General features: G+C 31.2%; 3 protein-coding genes across 3 annotated transcripts; 2 read left to right on the top strand and 1 right to left on the bottom strand.

Annotated features, from left to right (window-relative positions):
* The first annotated feature begins 74 nt into the window (after positions 1-74).
* LOC118068907 (aldo-keto reductase family 1 member B1-like) lies at positions 75-1,962 on the top strand. The gene is made up of 6 exons (XM_035086649.1): positions 75-481; positions 598-762; positions 849-1,052; positions 1,142-1,258; positions 1,351-1,745; positions 1,817-1,962. The coding sequence occupies exons 1-6, from the start codon at positions 419-421 to the stop codon at positions 1,866-1,868; spliced, it is 996 nt and encodes a 331-aa protein (XP_034942540.1). The 5' UTR covers positions 75-418; the 3' UTR covers positions 1,869-1,962.
* Positions 1,963-1,966: 4 nt separating this feature from the next.
* Positions 1,967-4,494, bottom strand: Mcm5 (Minichromosome maintenance 5). The gene is made up of 3 exons (XM_035086644.1): positions 3,960-4,494; positions 3,715-3,887; positions 1,967-3,624 (listed from the first exon to the last, which is right to left on the bottom strand). The coding sequence occupies exons 1-3, from the start codon at positions 4,365-4,367 to the stop codon at positions 2,010-2,012; spliced, it is 2,196 nt and encodes a 731-aa protein (XP_034942535.1). The 5' UTR covers positions 4,368-4,494; the 3' UTR covers positions 1,967-2,009.
* Positions 4,495-5,260: 766 nt separating this feature from the next.
* Positions 5,261-16,970, top strand: bchs (WD repeat and FYVE domain containing 3 bchs). The gene is made up of 5 exons (XM_035086639.1): positions 5,261-5,688; positions 5,993-6,233; positions 6,387-16,360; positions 16,438-16,631; positions 16,848-16,970. Exons 2-4 carry the CDS (start codon positions 6,009-6,011, stop codon positions 16,553-16,555), a joined length of 10,317 nt encoding a protein of 3,438 aa, XP_034942530.1. The 5' UTR covers positions 5,261-5,688; positions 5,993-6,008; the 3' UTR covers positions 16,556-16,631; positions 16,848-16,970.
* Positions 16,971-18,467: the final 1,497 nt, after the last annotated feature.

The raw sequence follows: 18,467 nt of genomic DNA, 5'->3' as shown, positions 1-18,467 counted from the left end.
ATTTGATAATTTGTATAATTTATTGAGTTATATCTTTATTTGCATATATTGATTGGTTTATTTTTGTGAATTATCAGCTGGTCTAATATTCTAACGTGCATGCGTCACGATAGACAAATAAAATTGCATCTTCCGGTGGTGTAACGAAACTCGTCTCATTTACAAAGTTCTTCATTTATTTATTTTTTTCATTAGTAATCTATTTTTTTTTACAACAAATGATTTATTAAATATCCTAAATAAAAATACGCATTTAGCAAGAAATATTTAGCTGTGCAAATACTTGAAGACAAGTTGGCAATCCAAGTATTCTAAATATAATTTTCAAGTAATTATAACTCTGTTACAATTAGAACAAGAAAAAGTTTGCAAGTATCTATTTTCCTAAAAAATTGTATACAAAAACTATTCATCAAAAATGAAGTATATGAAATTATCATCAGGTTATGAAATGCCCATTGTAGGGCTTGGTACATGGCAGGTGAATGAGAATATTTATGAATTTATTAAAAATTAATAAATAATATACCAGTTTAACTAATAATAAATAAGAAAAACAAAAACAATTTAATATAATTTTTAAATGTAAATATTCAGTCAAAACCGGAAGAAGTGGAAAATGCTGTGACAACTGCTTTAGAGTGTGGATATAGACATATTGATACAGCATTCAATTACAGAAATGAAGATGCAATTGGTAGAAGCTTAAAGAAGTGGTTCAATGATGGAGGAAAAAGAGAAGATTTATTTATTACAACTAAAGTAAGGAATTGAATAAAGATATTATTTCAATAGTTGATGAAATAATTATCTAACATTGTGAATCCATACCAATGATTTTTTTTCAGTTACCACATTTCGGAAATAAGAGTTCAGAAGTTGAAAAATACTTGAAAATGTCGTTGGAAAGTCTTGGATTAGATTATATCGATATGTATTTAATTCACATGCCTTTTGGATTGGTTTGTGATAAATCCAGTTATGGACCTTTGATAAATGAAGATGGGACATATGAATTAGATCTTGAAACTGATCCCGTATCTATTTGGAAGGTTTGATATTAAATTTAAATTGCTTGATTTTTGATCAATCATCTTAACTGATTAGATAATTATAAAAATGTGTAATGTAATTATTACAGGAAATGGAAAAACATGTTGAAGCAGGACGTATAAAGTCTATTGGATTAAGTAATTTTAATGAAGATCAAGTTAAGGAAGTGTGGGATAACTCAAAAATTAAACCAAGTAATTTACAGGTAAACTAAATAAGAGTTCTAACTCAAAAGAATATATTTCTTTGGTGTCTTAGAAAAATGGAGTATTTATTTAAAATGTTTCTTTAAATCAGGTAGAGCTTCATGCTTATCACCAACAAAAAAAATTACGAGAATTTTGTAAGGCCTATAACATTATTGTGACTGCATACAGTCCATTAGGATCACCTGGAGCAAAAACATACTTTGAAACAAAGTATAATTACAAGCCAGAAAAATACCCCGATTTATTAGAACATCCAGAAATACGAAAACTTGCTACGAAATATAAAAAAGGTGAAGGACAAATTCTACTTCGACACTTGGTGCAAGAGGGAATAGTAGTGATTCCAAAAAGTACATCACCACAAAGAATTCGAGCAAATATTGATATTTTCGACTTTGAATTAACACCTGAAGAAATCAAAATTTTAGACGATTTAGATGGAGGATCAGCACGACGGATTTTTACATTTTTATTTTTTAAAGGGTAAGTATGAATTTATGCTTGCCGTTAGTATAACATAATACGTATTATTTTACTTCTATTTTATTATCTAGGGTTGAAAAGCATCCATATTATCCATTTAAAAGTGAATTATCAAATGTTTAATGAATTATTCATTTACATTTAAAAATTCATGAGTCTCACATGCCTTTAATTGTATAAAAATTACAAAAAATGAAATAAAATAAATTCGATAAAAATAATTTCATAATATTAAATGTTGAATATTATTAAAATATATATAAATTACATGAGTCTATAGAGCATTTTACGTTGCATTCGATGTTGTAATTCACCACGACGTATCATTGTGTGTATAACTTTGTAAATAGCACGTTCTGGATATTTTTGTTTCGTAAAATCATTAACAATACTTTGTTCTGAAACTTGTGAACCAACAGCAAATCGTCGTTTCAACTGTTTTTCAATCTGAGACAATACTTCATGATCTTCTTCTGAAGTGAAACCTTCAGCACCAGCCAAAGAACCGGACATAGCAGCGTCTAGTGTAGAAACTTGAAAAAGTCTTAGAGCCTCATTCACATGAACTTCAGTAGCAAATGGAAGTAAACGCATTTTAGCTAATGATTCTGATATTCTTATAACTGCTTCTAACTGTCGTACGGTTATTGGAATTGATAGCCGTTTTTCAGTATCTCTTTCATGTTCATGAGTTCCAGCACGCATCATAACATATCGATTTTTCAACTTTTCACCAGCTTCTTTATTTAATCTTGGACCGCATCTTGTTCTACAGTAATTAATATATTTTTTTAAAACATTTAAAGGTAATTCCCCTTCTACGGCTTGATCAGTAATTTGTCCAGCATTAGCATGAAGATTTAAAACATGTTTAGCTAGTGTAATATCCCGTTCTTGACTATGCTCATCTTTAACAATAAAAATCATATCGAAACGTGAAAGAATTGTAGGCATGAAATCAATATTATCATCGCCTTTGATATCATCCCATCGTCCAAAGATAGAATTAGCCGCAGCTAAAACAGAGCAACGAGTATTTAAAGTTGTCGTAATACCAGCTTTAGCAATCGAAATAGTTTGTTGTTCCATAGCTTCATGTATTGCTACTCTATCATCCTCTTTCATTTTATCAAATTCATCAATACAAACTACACCTCCATCAGCTAATACCATAGCTCCACCTTCCATGATAAAATTTCTTGATGATGGATCTCTCATTACTGAAGCTGTTAAACCAGCTGCGGAACTACCTTTTCCAGAAGTGTAAATTCCAATTGGAGCAACAGTTTCAACAAATTTTAAAAGTTGAGATTTAGCAGTACCTGGATCACCAAGCATCAAAACATTAATGTCACCTCTTCTACATAAACCATCGGGCATACGTTTTCTAGATCCACCAAACAATAAACAAGCAATAGCTTTTTTAATATCTAAAGCACCGAAAATGCTTGGTGCGATGCTTCGTGCAATTTTATCATAAATTTGGGGATCTGCCGCAAGACGTCGAAACATATCTTCTTCATCGCTGGTAATAGACGGTTGAGTACCGCTTCCAGAATTTTCTCCATCAACAGAAATACCAATTACACGAATATAAGGAGCTCGAACACCTACTAATGCTTTGTCTTTTCCACCTCGTTTTCCACCGCCCATTACTTTTTTTATTGAATATATACCAAGAATAAGAACTCTGTTACCTGGAACTACTCGATCACATAAATAACGATCACAGTATAACTGCAAATGCCGGGGCATTTCTCCTTGTGGTATTAGATCAGGAAGTTCTTGAAGTTTTAATACTTGAAAATCAACACAATGACATAAATCTGGCATTACAAAAAATGGATCCAATTGGCATTTGGGACGTCCTGCTTGCTCTCTAATAAATCAAAATTCAAAATAATTTTCTTAATATAATTAATTATATTATTTACATATAATATGTTTAATTGTAAACTGTAATAATTACGTGGTACATTTCCTGGGCAAAGCATAACCTTCTAAACCAGGTTTAATTGCAATATTACTTTGGATTGTTCGACATGATCTGCATTGAATAGAAATTTTTGTTGCTTTCGAACGTATTCCAGAAGCTGACACAATTATACCCGGAACTTTAATCAATTTAGAAACAATATCAGGCTATAAAACAAAATTTATGTTAGAAAAACTATTATTAAAATTTAATTGTTATTTCCTAAACAAATGATATACCTTCATTCCTCTTAAAGACGTCGGATGCCCATCTGATGACAATAAAATTTGAATATCTTCAATTTTTTCTTCACCAACAGGCCTAGGAGCAGTAAGTTCATCAGCAACATCTTTTGCAGCATCTTCAAATACCGGTAAATACTCAGTTGGCTGTTTATAAATTTTTTCAGCCAATGTTTCATCAAATGCTCCTAAATCTTCGAGATTTATTTCTACCCAATACCGTCCCAAATTATAATTACGTTTTAAGGCATCTCTGTACTTATAATTAAAATTGCCCTCATGAAACTGTCTGATAAATTCTTTAAATTTTTTCTTGAATGTTTGTAATTTTAACTGATCGTCACGTTGTTCATCACCACCAAAATTATCAGAAAAAAATACTTGAGGAGTGTCAAAATCATTCATGATGATTATAAAAAAATTAACCTTTATTTTTCCACTGAACAATTTATAAATTTAGAAAAGAAAATTTATAGCTCTTTCTTATTGTTATTTACTTTGTATAAATTCCAACGTACTAAACAAACAATATTCTGAAGGAGAATTTTAGCGGGAAAATTGGCATAAATTGTACATTGAGACAAAAGTTGCGAAAATTTTATAGATAAGAAACTATAAGCAATATATTTTCACGAATTTATATAGTACACAATTCGACCACTAGATGAAACCTTTGTAAATCATATGGCTAAGGTAGCCATCTTTCAGCAAAAGATTGTAATTTAAACACGTCACTTCCATGTTTCAGTATCTAATATGACATCACTGCGCCATATTTCGTTATTGAAGATTTTATCTATTTTCTTCTTGAAAATTAGTGCAGAATAATACATGTAAGAATAGATTACTGTAAAAAAATATGTAAACATTAATTTAGATAAAACATCTAATGAATAGAGAATTCATAGATAGACACATAAATTCATTAAAATAAAAATTGCTTCAAATATATAATAAAATTAAATATATTAAATAAATTCAGTAGATGTATATTAAATAATAAAATAGTTTGTGTCTATTGAACCAGTAAATTTAAATAATATTATCGATAATTGAAATAATACAAAAATCATAGTTCCTTAAAAAAATATTGTCAATTATGTTTTTTTATATAAATTTTTAACTTTTAAATTTGGTGTATTTTGAAATTTACAAATTACACATACACATTCATTCGTGGCATAGCTTACTTATCATTTATATATTTACACATACACAAATGAATACATACATATATATAGATATGTGTATATATACCACGTGACCATCATATCGACGTATCGGGTACGGTCCATATTCTTTAGCACAAAAATATCTGTCAAATAATGGCTACAGCCAATGAAAAATCGAGCTTTTTGGAGTAAAATTAGTATTATTTTTAGTAATAAAAATGTAGATGTGTAAAGATTTGAAAAATCTTGAATAATGTCAAGTGATTGTGTGTTGGTATAATATCTTTTAAACGAGAAAAAAATAATCATTTAATAGAATCAACGAAAAGGTGTGCTGTTACGACGTATGCGTTGTGGGGCGGTTACCTGTGACGTTTCTAAATGACATTTTGCTTACTATTAGCTGTCGTCGCTCCGATTTGACAGGAGAGAACGACAGCATTGTGAATATATTGAATTGTTAATTTAATTCAAGTGAATAATAATGAACGCAGGACGACGCACGATCATTTACGTGCGTTGTTTTGCGATATATTTCAACAATAATTAAGTAGGTGTGTAGTAATACATTTTTACTATATGATTTGATTGTTTTAGCATGTTTATGTCAAATATTATTCACCTATGTAATTCCAGTAATAGAACTAATTTTTTTTATCTTTAAAATATTTTTATATTAAAAACTTTCTTTTGAAATTTAATCAATTTCAGAGTTGACAGTCAATCGTGGTAAAGTTTTGAACAAATTAAAATCAATAAATATAAATACTTTTCTCTTTTTATTACTTTTGGATTTTGATTTATATTTATTCATCATATCATAGATGACATATATATTTAATGATCTTTTATTTTCAGAGTATAATCATCAAATATGAACATAATGCGAAAATTGCGAGGTGCAAGCACGGTTGGAGGAATGGGTTCCAGTAGTACTGGAAGTGTAGACGACTGTGTCGGTGGTAATAACCCACAACACACAGCTTTAGGATTGATGCATCTAAAAAAATTATTTTCTGAATATACCCATCCGCCACAATCGCTTTCTGACGCAGAACGAGATGATAAACTTTATAATATGTTACCATTATTTTGCAAGGTATTATTTTAAATTTTTAACAACATTATTAATATTTAATTACATTTTTTCTATTAAATTCTTTACAATTATTCAAAAAAATATTTTGTTACAATTTAAATAATACTCAGTTATAAAATATAAATATAAATCAATTTTAATAATTTCTTATAGGTATTTGGATCTAGTCCTTCAACAGATATGAGTGAAAAATTTTGGGATATTTTAGCTTTTACTCAACAAGTGTCCAATCTGATGGTGTCAGAAATAAGAAAAAGAGCTAGTAATCAGAGCACAGAAACGGCCAGTTGTGCTATAGTTAAATTTTTAGAAATTGAAAATAGTGAAGAATCAAGTAATGGATGGATGCTATTGTCAACCTTGAATTTGTTAGCAGCTGGTGATACTTGTTTAATTCAAGCAATGACAACAGCTTCTGTACCATCAACACTTGTGAAATGTCTGTATTTATTCTTTGACTTACCAGAAATGAATGATACAGAAGCTGATGCTACTGATGCCAATAGTGAATTTACTCCTCGCGAACGAAGAATATTGTTACAAAAAATATTTGTTCAATTACTTGTACGATTATGTAGTCATCCTTATCCCGCAGAGGAATTGGCACGAAAGGATGATTTGACACTACTATTTTCAGCAATAACAAGTTGGTGTCCACAATATAATGTAATGTGGCGTAAAAGTGCTGCTGAAGTATTAATGACATTATCACGACATGGTTTAACAAAAAATGTTGTTGCTTATATTCACAATAAAAGATGCATAGCTCTTTGCATTGACAATATGCAACGTGTACCTGAACTAGCACCGCTGGAAGTAGTGGAGATGTTTGTCACGGTATTCTGTTTTTTAAAAGATTCAAGCGAAGTATCACAAACACTGTTGGATGATTTTCGTGCTTGTCAAGGTTATATTTTTTTGTCTGAATTTTTATTAAAACATGCACCTTCAAGATTAGAACAAGATGAAAAGGCAGAAGCTCAAGATGCTATTCGAAATTTAGTATTAATGCTAGCATCTTTAACAATGTGTGGACATACAGAATTAAAACCAAGTCAAGCAAGTATGGATTCATTATTTCAGATGCTTGGATTTACATTACCTCAACCAAGCAATCGTGGTGGAAGTGTGAGAAATATTCAAGCATTTCAAGTACTCCAGTCTGTATTTGTTAAATCAAATTCTCCACTTTTATGTTGTACAATACTTGATGCCATATCCAGTGTATATCATAGCGACAATGCTAATTATTTTATACTTGAAGGTGAAAATACTCTGTCGCAATTTGCCGAAAAAATACATCTAAAAAATCCGGAAATTCAACAGAAATTTTTCCAATTATTAGAATTTATTGTATTTCAGCTTAACTTTGTGCCTTGTAAAGAACTCATATCTCTTTCAATTCTTCTCAAGTCTAATCACTCAGTGAGCTGTAGTATAATGGGCATGGAAACTTTATTAAATATACTGCGTCATAATGTAATATTCAAAGATGTCTATAGAGATGTGGGTATACTTGAAATATTTGTAACGTGTCTACACCGTTATGCTACTTTACTAAAAGATAAACAATCCACAAATGATCAAGGTCTTGAGTACAAAATGTGTCCGGAGCAAGAACGTTTAGGTGCATTAGTAATGGAAGCACTTACAACTCTATTAGCAGGAAATGTACAAAATGCTAAAGTTTTTAGAAAATGTACTGGAGCTCGATGTGCTCATAATCTTGTTCCTTATATAGATTGCCGTTTTCAAGCATTGGGTATCGTTAGAGAACTAATTTTGAGTGCTGGTGGTGATGATGATATGGCTACTCTACTTGGAATTATGCACTCGGCACCACCAAATGCTTTAACTCTCAAAACTCATATTTTGAAGACGTTACTTACATGCCTACGAGAATCTCATCGAACACGAACAGTTTTTCGTAAAGTTGGTGGTTTTGTATACGTAATGTCAGTTCTTGTCTCTTTAGAAGGTCAGTTAGGATCAGCATTAACATCAACATCTTCAGAATCTTGTAATGATACTCCATTAAAAAATTGTCAAGATGAAGCACAACTTTTAACTCTTCTACATGTTGTATTTCATACAATAAGTACTGCAATGCGATTTGAACCAGCAAATGCCAAATTTTTTCATCTAGAAATTTGTCAATCAAGCCTGTGTGATACTCTTCGACTTTTAGGATGTTTTTCATCACAAATTACTCTTACTGAACTTAATATTACTGTGCCACCAATGAATTATCATAATACTCTACAATCATTATTCAATGGTAGTGTTTTAGAGCCATCATTTCCAAGTGAAATGCCAAAAAGTCTTGCTTATGCATGTATACTTTTTCGATTACTTTATGATGTCGCTTTGGATGCTTTTGATCGACCAAATTTTGCAGCTGTTGGTACACGATCACCATGTCATAAACAATCAAGCCTAGAAAACCAAAAGTCACTTGATTCTCCAGGAAGTGGGAAACGTTGCAATGTAAATTCATTGAATTTAAATCCACCAACACCTGAACCTATCATTGTTCATCCAGGAATTGTTGTGGCAATGTTACATTTATTACCATCAATAACAGAACCATCTAATCCTGAATATGCCTTGGCTCTTCAAATTTACATTGCCGAGGTAATTAAAAGTTTAGTTCGATCGGAACGCAATCAACAAGTAATGTGTGATGCTGGAATGGCAGGCGAATTATTAATTATTGGAAGAATTGCACTCCAAGATGAAACTCATCAACTTCATCAACCATTACAATACATTATCGAACGCTTAGCAGCTCAATCGTTGGAACCGAAAGACTTGAGAGAATTTTTACGTCTTGGAGATCCTCTTTGTTGTATTTCCTTGGACGATATTGAACTAAATAAACCCCGAGGTGGACCAGTTCCACTAACTAGAATCAAAACGTTAGTATCCATGACAACACCAAAAGATTTTAGAGCACATGGTTCCTGTACACTACCACCATTTGTAGAATTAGATATGAGTGCTGAAGGTTTTGCATCTCTTTATTTACCTAGTATAGCACCTCAAAGTACAACTCCACCAACAGTAGTTTCAGCAGACAATAGTGTACTTGGTGGAATTGGTTCTGGAGATCGATTTTTTCCACCTCAAACTGGATTAACTTACAGTACATGGATATGTGTTGATAAATTTAGTGATTCCCGTACTGATCCTCACTGTGTCAGACTATTAACATTAGTACGAAGTCCACCATCAGGAGCAAGAGATATTATTTGTTTTACAGCTATTTTAAGTGCTAGAGATAAAGCAATTATTGTTTCAACTCAAGAGACAACAATGCCACAAAATATTGGAGAATGGGAACCGGAGGGCATTGGAGAAAATGGAGCACGAGTCTGGTGTCCAGATCTTCTTCATGAAGGTCAATGGCATCATATAGCAATTGTATTAAATCGAGCTGTTTTAAAAAATTCAAGTTTTTCATTATACCTTGATGGTCAGCATATTCAAAGTCAAAAGCTTCATTACATTACTCAAACTCCTGGTGGTAGCGCATCAAATTTAACAGTTGCATCTCCAGTTTATGGTTACATTGGAACTCCACCATGTTGGAGACGATACTCAAGACTTTGCTGGAAACAAGGACCTTGTCATTTGGTTGAAGAAGTATTTAATTCTCAAAATATTCTTACGCTATTCAAATTAGGCCCTCATTATATGGGTAGTATGCAAGCACCACAATTTCTCAGCCCGGAACCTCTATCATCACTTTTAGCTGAGGAAAAAGTCGTTTTTGGATTAAATGCTAAAGCAATGTCTCAATTAACTTTAGCAAAAATACGAAAAGTTTACAGTAGAACTGATACTAAATTTATTGCTAAACAATTGGGTATGTCATCACATGAAAATGCAACACCAATTCGCGTTCTTCATAATTCTGCTGGACATTTAAGTGGTCCAGCTAGAGCATTAGGAGGTGTTGTAGTGGGTTATCTTGGTGTTCGTGTATTTAATCCACGCCCTGTAGCAACAACAATTGACAATGTTGGTGGATGTTCTGTATTATTAGGTCTTATTGCTATGGCTCAAGATGTGGAATCGCTATATGCTGCTGTAAAAGCTTTAGTTTGTGTAGTACGATCAAATCAAGCTGCCCAACAAGAAATGGATCGCCGTCGAGGATATCAAACTTTAGCAATGTTATTGAGACGAAAATGTCCATTATTGAATAGTCACATTCTCCACTTAACATTTAGTTTAGTTGGAACCGTAGATAGTGGTCGAGAAACGAGTGCAATTCCTAATGTAACTGCATTTCAAGATTTACTATGTGATTTACAAGTTTGGCATGAAGCTCCTGGAGAGTTATTGCGGTCTTTACTTGAACATCTATATGAATTAATAGCAGAATCTAATGAAAAAAGAACTAATTTACGACTTATGCGAGACTTGCAATTGGTTCATAAACTTTTACACATTTTAAGTGATGTCAAACAAAATTCTACCAGACAGGTACTATTAGCTTTATTGAGTATTTTATTAGGACAGCCAAGGCAAGCTGATTTATTGTGGTTTGGTCAGTTCATTGTTGCTACACTGCCAGTAGTATCAGAGAAGCATTTAATTCCACGAGAAAATGAAGGAGGGCTAAAAGAAGGAGAAGGAGAAAGTATTTTATTAAGAAATAGATGCTTACAATTACTACATAATTTATTATTTAATGGATCTAAAGTCAATATTACTATGTGTGATGAATTAGCTAAAATACTTGGACTTGATTGGGTACTTTTATTTCTTCAACCGGGTCTTCATAGTACCACAATTGTCTGGGGATTACGAATACTTGTTGCAGTATGTTCAGTACAATCAATTCTTCAAAAATTTAAAGAAGGAACAAGTAATGGTGGCTGGTTGAGGCACACAGAGCATAATAAAATGGCTATGGCACTTGGATGTCAACAACAAACATCTACTGGAGAAATTAAACCATCTGGACTTCATGTTCCAGGATTTCAACATCTTGGTTGGTTACTCCCACAGCATGTGGATTTAGTTCCTGAACTCTATTTTCTTTTTATTGCCCTAATGATGGGCCAGCCAATAAAATTACTGCCAGCTGATTCAAAATTAGAGCTTGATAATGTGTGGAATTTTATGTTTGGTGTTCCAGCAAGCTATTCACTTTCTTCATTTGCTGGAAAAATTAATATTTGTCCTGAAGCAGTTGTTACACTACTTTCTATGGTACGCACGATGCTTAATATGCATTCTAATAATCCAGAAAGTATACCAGAGTGGCTCAATGATTATCCTGTAACAATAATTCAATTTCTTTTTTTTTTATATCATAATTTTACTGATTTTATGCAAGTTTTCATGTCAGGAGAAGTATTAGGAGCTTTAGCAGGTACATTATTTCCTAAACCATTATCCGGAAGTCAAGATAGTAGTGGAGCAAGCACTCCAGCTGATGAACAAGAACCAGTTTTGGTTAGATCACCATCAAAAGATATTGGTTTAACGAATCATTCTGCCAAAAAATTTGTTATGGATTTTCTACGTGTTATTGTAGTAGATTCATTGTCTCTTCCTGTTACAGCTAAATCACCACCAGTAATTGATTTAATTTTGGAAGCTTGGCCAGAATATGCATCTACTAATCAACAAACTTGTTATCAGACTGAAATTTTATCTCTACTAATGGAGCACCTTTTGGCTGCTGATGTATTGATTGGAGAACAAGCAGCTTTACCTGTAGTACCTGGTGGCTCTGTCAATAATATAACTAATAATGTTTGTTATGTGACTGCTAGAATTGTAGATAAATTATGGCAAGGAGTACTAACTAAAGATCCTCATGAAGTATTTGACTTTATTGTTAAACTTATTGGCCAGGCTAAACGAAGATCAGGAACAGTTAATATGGAAGGTCTTCATCATTGTTTAAATAGAACAATTCTTTTCTTATTGTCAAGAGCAACCGATTCAATTGCTGATCAGATGGCTGTTTTAGAAGCTCTTCATAAATTAACGACTCACAGACTTCTTGTTTTTGGTGCTGGCAATCATGAATTAGAATTTATCAGTTGTTTAACTTATTGTTTACTTCAGTTGACTGCTGATATAAAAATAATGCTTGATACAAATATGAAAACAACTTGGCATGTTAATCCCCAAGTAGAATCAAGTGATGATAGATTAACATCACACCAAGGACATAACTTAATGGCTGTGGCAGCTACAAGAGTTTGGGAAGAGCTTTATGTGTGTAAAAAACCTGCTATTGAAGAGGTATTTAAAATAACTTTACCACCTTCAGTTGGAAATGAACGTGCACCAGATTTAACATTAGTTAGAGATTTAGTACATGAACAAGCAACGAGATTTTGGTTAAATTATGTTGTCTTAGAACGTAAAGCTTCTTACAGAGTGCCTTGGGAGCTACATAATCAGATTCAGTCGAAAATTCAAAAAGTTACTGGAGGATTAACTCGATTAGCAAGTAGAACTAAAGTGAGAAAAGAAGAATCTATTAAACCAAGATTAAGACTTCATCATAGTACTGTTGCTCAATGGACAGAGCAACATGTCGGATTAGTAAGAGAATTAGCTGCAACTCGTAAACTTCAATATCAACAAACATACCAACATACTCAACGTTATGTTTATCAAGAATGGTTACAAACAGAAACAGAATTAACGAGAGAACGTGGACTTTGGGGGCCTCCTACTCCAACAGTTCTTGATAAATGGATGTTAGACATGACCGAAGGGCCATGTAGAATGCGTAAAAAGATGATAAAAAATGAACTTTTTTACATTCACTATCCATATCGACCAGAGTTAGATCATCCAGATAACAAACAACTCAAATATAAAGTAGCAACGAGTTTGGATAGTAAAATATATTATTTGAAACAAGTTGGAAATTCATCAGGAATGTTTGAACGTGAACGTGATCCAGTAATTGATGATATTCCTTTGACAATGAGTGAAGGATCAACTGAAAATGAACCTCCAATGGTTCCTTGTACTCTTGAAAGACATGCAAGTGAACCTGATGAAGCCCCAGAAGATAATGAACAAGAAGAAGAGAACAATCAAGCGGTTCCTGACAATCAAACACTATTAAGATTACTTGAAGAACATGAAAAAATAAGCCATATGTTTAGGTGTGCTAGAATTCAGGGATTAGATACAACAGAAGGTCTCCTCTTATTCGGAAAAGAACATTTTTATGTTATTGATGGTTTTACATTATTAAAATCTCGAGAAATTCGTGACATTGAAAGTCTTCCAGAAGCTTATGAGCCAATTCTTCCATCTCCAGGTTCTCCAAGACGATCACGAGCTATGAGACAATGTTCCAAGTTTAATTATGAAGATATTCGAGAAGTGCATAAACGGCGATATTTATTACAACCAATGGCATTGGAAGTTTTTAGTGCTGATGGACGAAATTATCTTTTAGCATTTCCACGAAAAGTTCGAAATAAAGTTTATCAAAGATTTATGACATTTGCAACAGCCATAGCGGATAGTGCTCATCAATCAGTTGCTGGACAAAAGAGGACTGCTAATGTAGAACAGGCCACTGGTCTATTGTCTAATTTAATCGGTGAAACTTCAGTAACTCAACGATGGGTAAGAGGAGAAATTTCAAACTTTCAATATTTGATGCATTTAAATACCTTAGCAGGCCGAAGTTACAACGATCTCATGCAATATCCAATATTTCCTTGGATATTAGCAGATTATGATTCTGAAGAATTAGATTATAATGATCCATTGACATTTAGAGATTTTACAAAACCTATGGGTGCACAAAGTCCTGAAAGGTTACTTCAATTTAAAAAGAGATATAAAGAATGGGATGATCCACATGGAGAAACTCCACCTTATCATTACGGAACTCATTATTCTTCAGCAATGATTGTTTGTTCTTATTTAGTCAGGATGGAACCTTTTACTCAACATTTTTTAAGACTTCAAGGTGGTCATTTTGATTTAGCTGACAGGATGTTTAACAGTATTAAAGAAGCGTGGTTATCAGCATCAAAGCATAATATGGCTGATGTAAAAGAACTTATTCCTGAATTTTTTTATTTACCAGAATTTTTAGAAAATTCAAATCATTTTGATTTAGGATCAAAACAAAGTGGAGTTCAGCTAGGTGATGTTGTACTACCTCCATGGGCTAAACAAGATCCAAGGGAATTCATTAGAGTTCATAGATTGGCTTTAGAATGTGACTATGTATCGCAAAATCTTCATCATTGGATAGATTTAATATTTGGTTGTAAACAAAATGGACCAGCAGCTGTAGAAGCTGTTAATGTATTTCATCATTTATTTTATGAAGGAAATGTTGATATTTATAACATTGATGATCCTTTGAAGAAAAATGCTACGATTGGATTCATAAATAATTTTGGTCAAATACCAAAACAACTTTTTAAGAAACCTCATCCCTGTAAGAAAATGAATCAAAGAATTAGTGTGATAGATCCTGGGCCAATAACACCTGGATTAAGTATCACAGTATCAGATCGATTATTTTTTCACAATCTTGATAATTTAAAACCTTCATTACAGCCAATTAAAGAACTTAAAGGACCAGTTGGTCAAATATTACATGTAGATAAAACTGTGTTAGCAGTTGAACAAAATAAAACACTTATTCCACCTTCATTTAATAAATACGTAGCTTGGGGATTTGCTGATCATTCATTGAGAATAGGAAATTATGACAGTGAAAAGGCTATTTTTGTTTGTGAAGCAATGATGCAAAGTAGTGGAGAAATAGTTGCTTGTGTTTGTCCGTCACCTAAATTAATAGTCACAGCTGGAACTAGTTCTGTCGTGACAGTCTGGGAGTATTCTAAACGTCAATTGTCTATAAAACAATGTCTTTATGGCCACACTGAAGCTGTAACATGTCTTTCTTCAAGTCCTGCATACAACGTTATTATTTCAGGTTCTAGAGATGGTACAGCTATTATTTGGGATTTATCTCGATGTTTATTTGTAAGGCAATTAAGAGGTCACGCTGGCCCTGTTGCTGCTGTAGCTATAAATGATCTTACTGGAGATATAGCTACTTGTGCTGCTACATGGCTTCACGTTTGGAGCATCAATGGAGAAGAGTTAGCGAGTGTTAATACATGTGTTGGTCGTGCTGATAGAATGCAACAAATATTATGTGTTGCATTTAGTCAAACTCATGAGTGGGATTCACAAAATGTCATTATGACTGGTTCTACTGATGGAGTAGCAAGGATGTGGTCTATGGATTATGTTCAAGTGCCTGCAGAAGAAGAAAAATTAGAAAAAACTTTTGGAGACAAGGCTATTAAACGACAACAAAATATTGAAGAAGATAGAACTCAGAGTACAAAAAAAAGGGTTCATGAATTAGTTAAACAAATGAGTATATCTGCTGAAGAATCAGGGATGCTAATGAAAAGTGGATCTGAAAGTAGTCTTTCTGATGCTGAAAATTCAAAAGAAGCATCAAGGATTCATGAAGAGAAAGAGGAGTGTTCTGATAGTGAATTCAGTAATGAATCTAGTAAAATATCTTCAAAAAAGAATCAATCTTCGACGGTTGTTATGAGAAGGAAAAGTAGAGGAAATCCAATGTTTAGAAAAAGTGAGGGTGGTGGTAGAGCTGATAGTGAAGGAACTCAAGTCAATGAATCACCATGTATTATTAATGATTCTGAAGGTGCTTTGAGAACTAGTAAAAGTGACACTAGTCTTACAGACAGTTTTGTCATGGTAAATGAAGCAGATACTAAACCAAAAAAAATAAATCCACAAAATATTTTAAGGGATGGCTTTAAATGGCAAAGACAATTAGTATTTCGGAGTAAATTAACAATGCATACTGCTTATGATCGTAAAGATAATGCCGAGCCTGCTTCGATAACAGCATTAGCAGTATCTCGAGATCATAGAACTGTTTATGTTGGTGATACACGTGGAAGAGTGTTTTCTTGGAGTGTTTGTGAACAACCAGGACGTACTGTTGCTGATCATTGGTTAAAAGATGAAGGCGCTGACTCTTGTGTTGGATGTGGAGTACGATTTAATCTTTATGAAAGGAGACATCACTGCAGAAATTGTGGTCAAGTTTTTTGCTCAAAGTAAATATAAATATTATTTAAATAATTCCTTTTAATATATTAAAAATTAAATAAATTTACAACTGTAATGATTACAGATGTAGCAGATTCGAGTCTAAAATATCGAGATTAGGAATTCTTAAACCTGTAAGGGTATGTCAAGGATGTTATTCCCAATTAAGATCACAAGGGTCAACAGACAGTAATAATACTTAATACAGATAAAATTTTACATATGACTTAAATTATATAATAAACCACCGTATGTCTTTATTATTATCCACAAAAATCTGTAAGTACTATACAGTTGACATTTTTTTTTTTTATATTAGTAAGATATACTAACGAAATAGATCATATTTATTTTGTGTTTATTTTATTATAAAATTCAAAATCTTCTGTTACTAGATGATATATATATATATATATAATTAATTCTTTAAAAGAATTTCATAATTAAATGGGACACTCCAAACAATACATAATGATATATTCTATTATTTTTTAGGTCTGGAGAATTACTTAAGAAGTATACATAACTTGTTCAATCAATTTTGAAATTATTATTATTTTTAATTTCTATTTTTTATTGATGATAATTTTTATGAAATTTTTACACCTACGAAATGAAATATATATATATGAAAGAAATATTATAAAATATAGACTATTGTATAAATCTTAGAAATTTTATAAGAATAAAACGTATATAAATATTATAGATGTAACATAACTAAGATTTAATACAATTTTTTTGACTTTTATAATATTTCTCACGTATATAAATATCCACAAATCTCAAATAATTATTTATTGATTAAATTTTTTTATAAATGATTATTTTAAAGTTAAATGACATTGTGCTACCATAGACAATACTATAATCACATAAGACAATTTTAAGAATAGATAATGAAATGATAAATAATCACTTTACAACTTAGCATAGATCAATTACGTGTGTATAGAATTTTATGTAAGATTCAGTAGAATGTACTGTATACCTAATACCGATCAAGACCTATTTATTGATAATAACAATAATAATACTAATATAAAATAATTATAATATTAATTAAAATAATAGTAATTGGTAATATTGAACTTTCTTAAAGAGACAAATTAAATTTTAATTGTTTCATAATTAAATTAATTTGGAAATGGGAAACGAAAAATAATTTAATATTGATTTTTGAATGAAGTAATATAAAATATATAATTATAAGATTTCATAAACGATCGATTTTTTATTTAAAAGAAACATAAGAAATCAAATTCTAAAAAAAGAATTCAATTAAACTAAAAGAAAATCTAAGTATTAAAAGGTATTTTCCCATAATAAAGCCAAATGTATCACAAGAACAAGGCTGAATGAATGTTGTAAAAACGTAAATAAAATCAATATTCTTATTGTTATTAGAACATAGTATATATAGATAATTAATAATGCAGAATATTTACTATAGAGAACAATTGCAGTGATCAGTAGGCGTTTCATAAAAAATTATAATAATGAAATTAAATAAAATTTCAGTTGAATATAAATGTGTAGAAATTCATAATATTGATGATATATTGGTGACATTATGTTGAAATATAAATATCTAAAAGTCTTAACTTATTAAATGTCACATCAAAATTTTTTTGTGAAACTAGGATGGAGTTGAACACTAAAAAAAAATAAAATTTATAAATTAATAAATATATATATATATATATAAAATTGATTGATTAATGATTAAATAATATATTATGAATTTTTGTCGTTGCACTGTCAATCAATCATATTTAATGCTATGTATCTATATATAATAAAGGCACGAATAAGTAAACTCTAGTCAGTTGGTGCCTTTACAATAATTTATTTATTTGATATTATAAAGGTAGTTTTGATGATTTATTTATTACTTTTCACAAATATTCAATAAATGTCATAACTATCATTTATCAGTATTATACATAATTGTATATAAAATTTATGGCAATATTATTTTTTATATTTAATCAAATTATTATAATTATTAAATTTCCAACTAAGATTTTAATTAATTTATTAATTATAAAAGTGTTTGATATATTTTAATTTTTATTATGGCTTTGTATATGTATATTTTATGAACTGAAGAAA

This window comes from Chelonus insularis, unplaced genomic scaffold (assembly GCF_013357705.1).
Source record: "Chelonus insularis isolate UGA/USDA-ARS -01 unplaced genomic scaffold, ASM1335770v1 contig_403_pilon, whole genome shotgun sequence".
Taxonomy (NCBI): domain Eukaryota; kingdom Metazoa; phylum Arthropoda; class Insecta; order Hymenoptera; family Braconidae; genus Chelonus; species Chelonus insularis.
The sequence above is the reverse complement of the archived record's forward strand: the minus strand, read 5'-3'. Positions and strand labels throughout refer to the sequence as shown.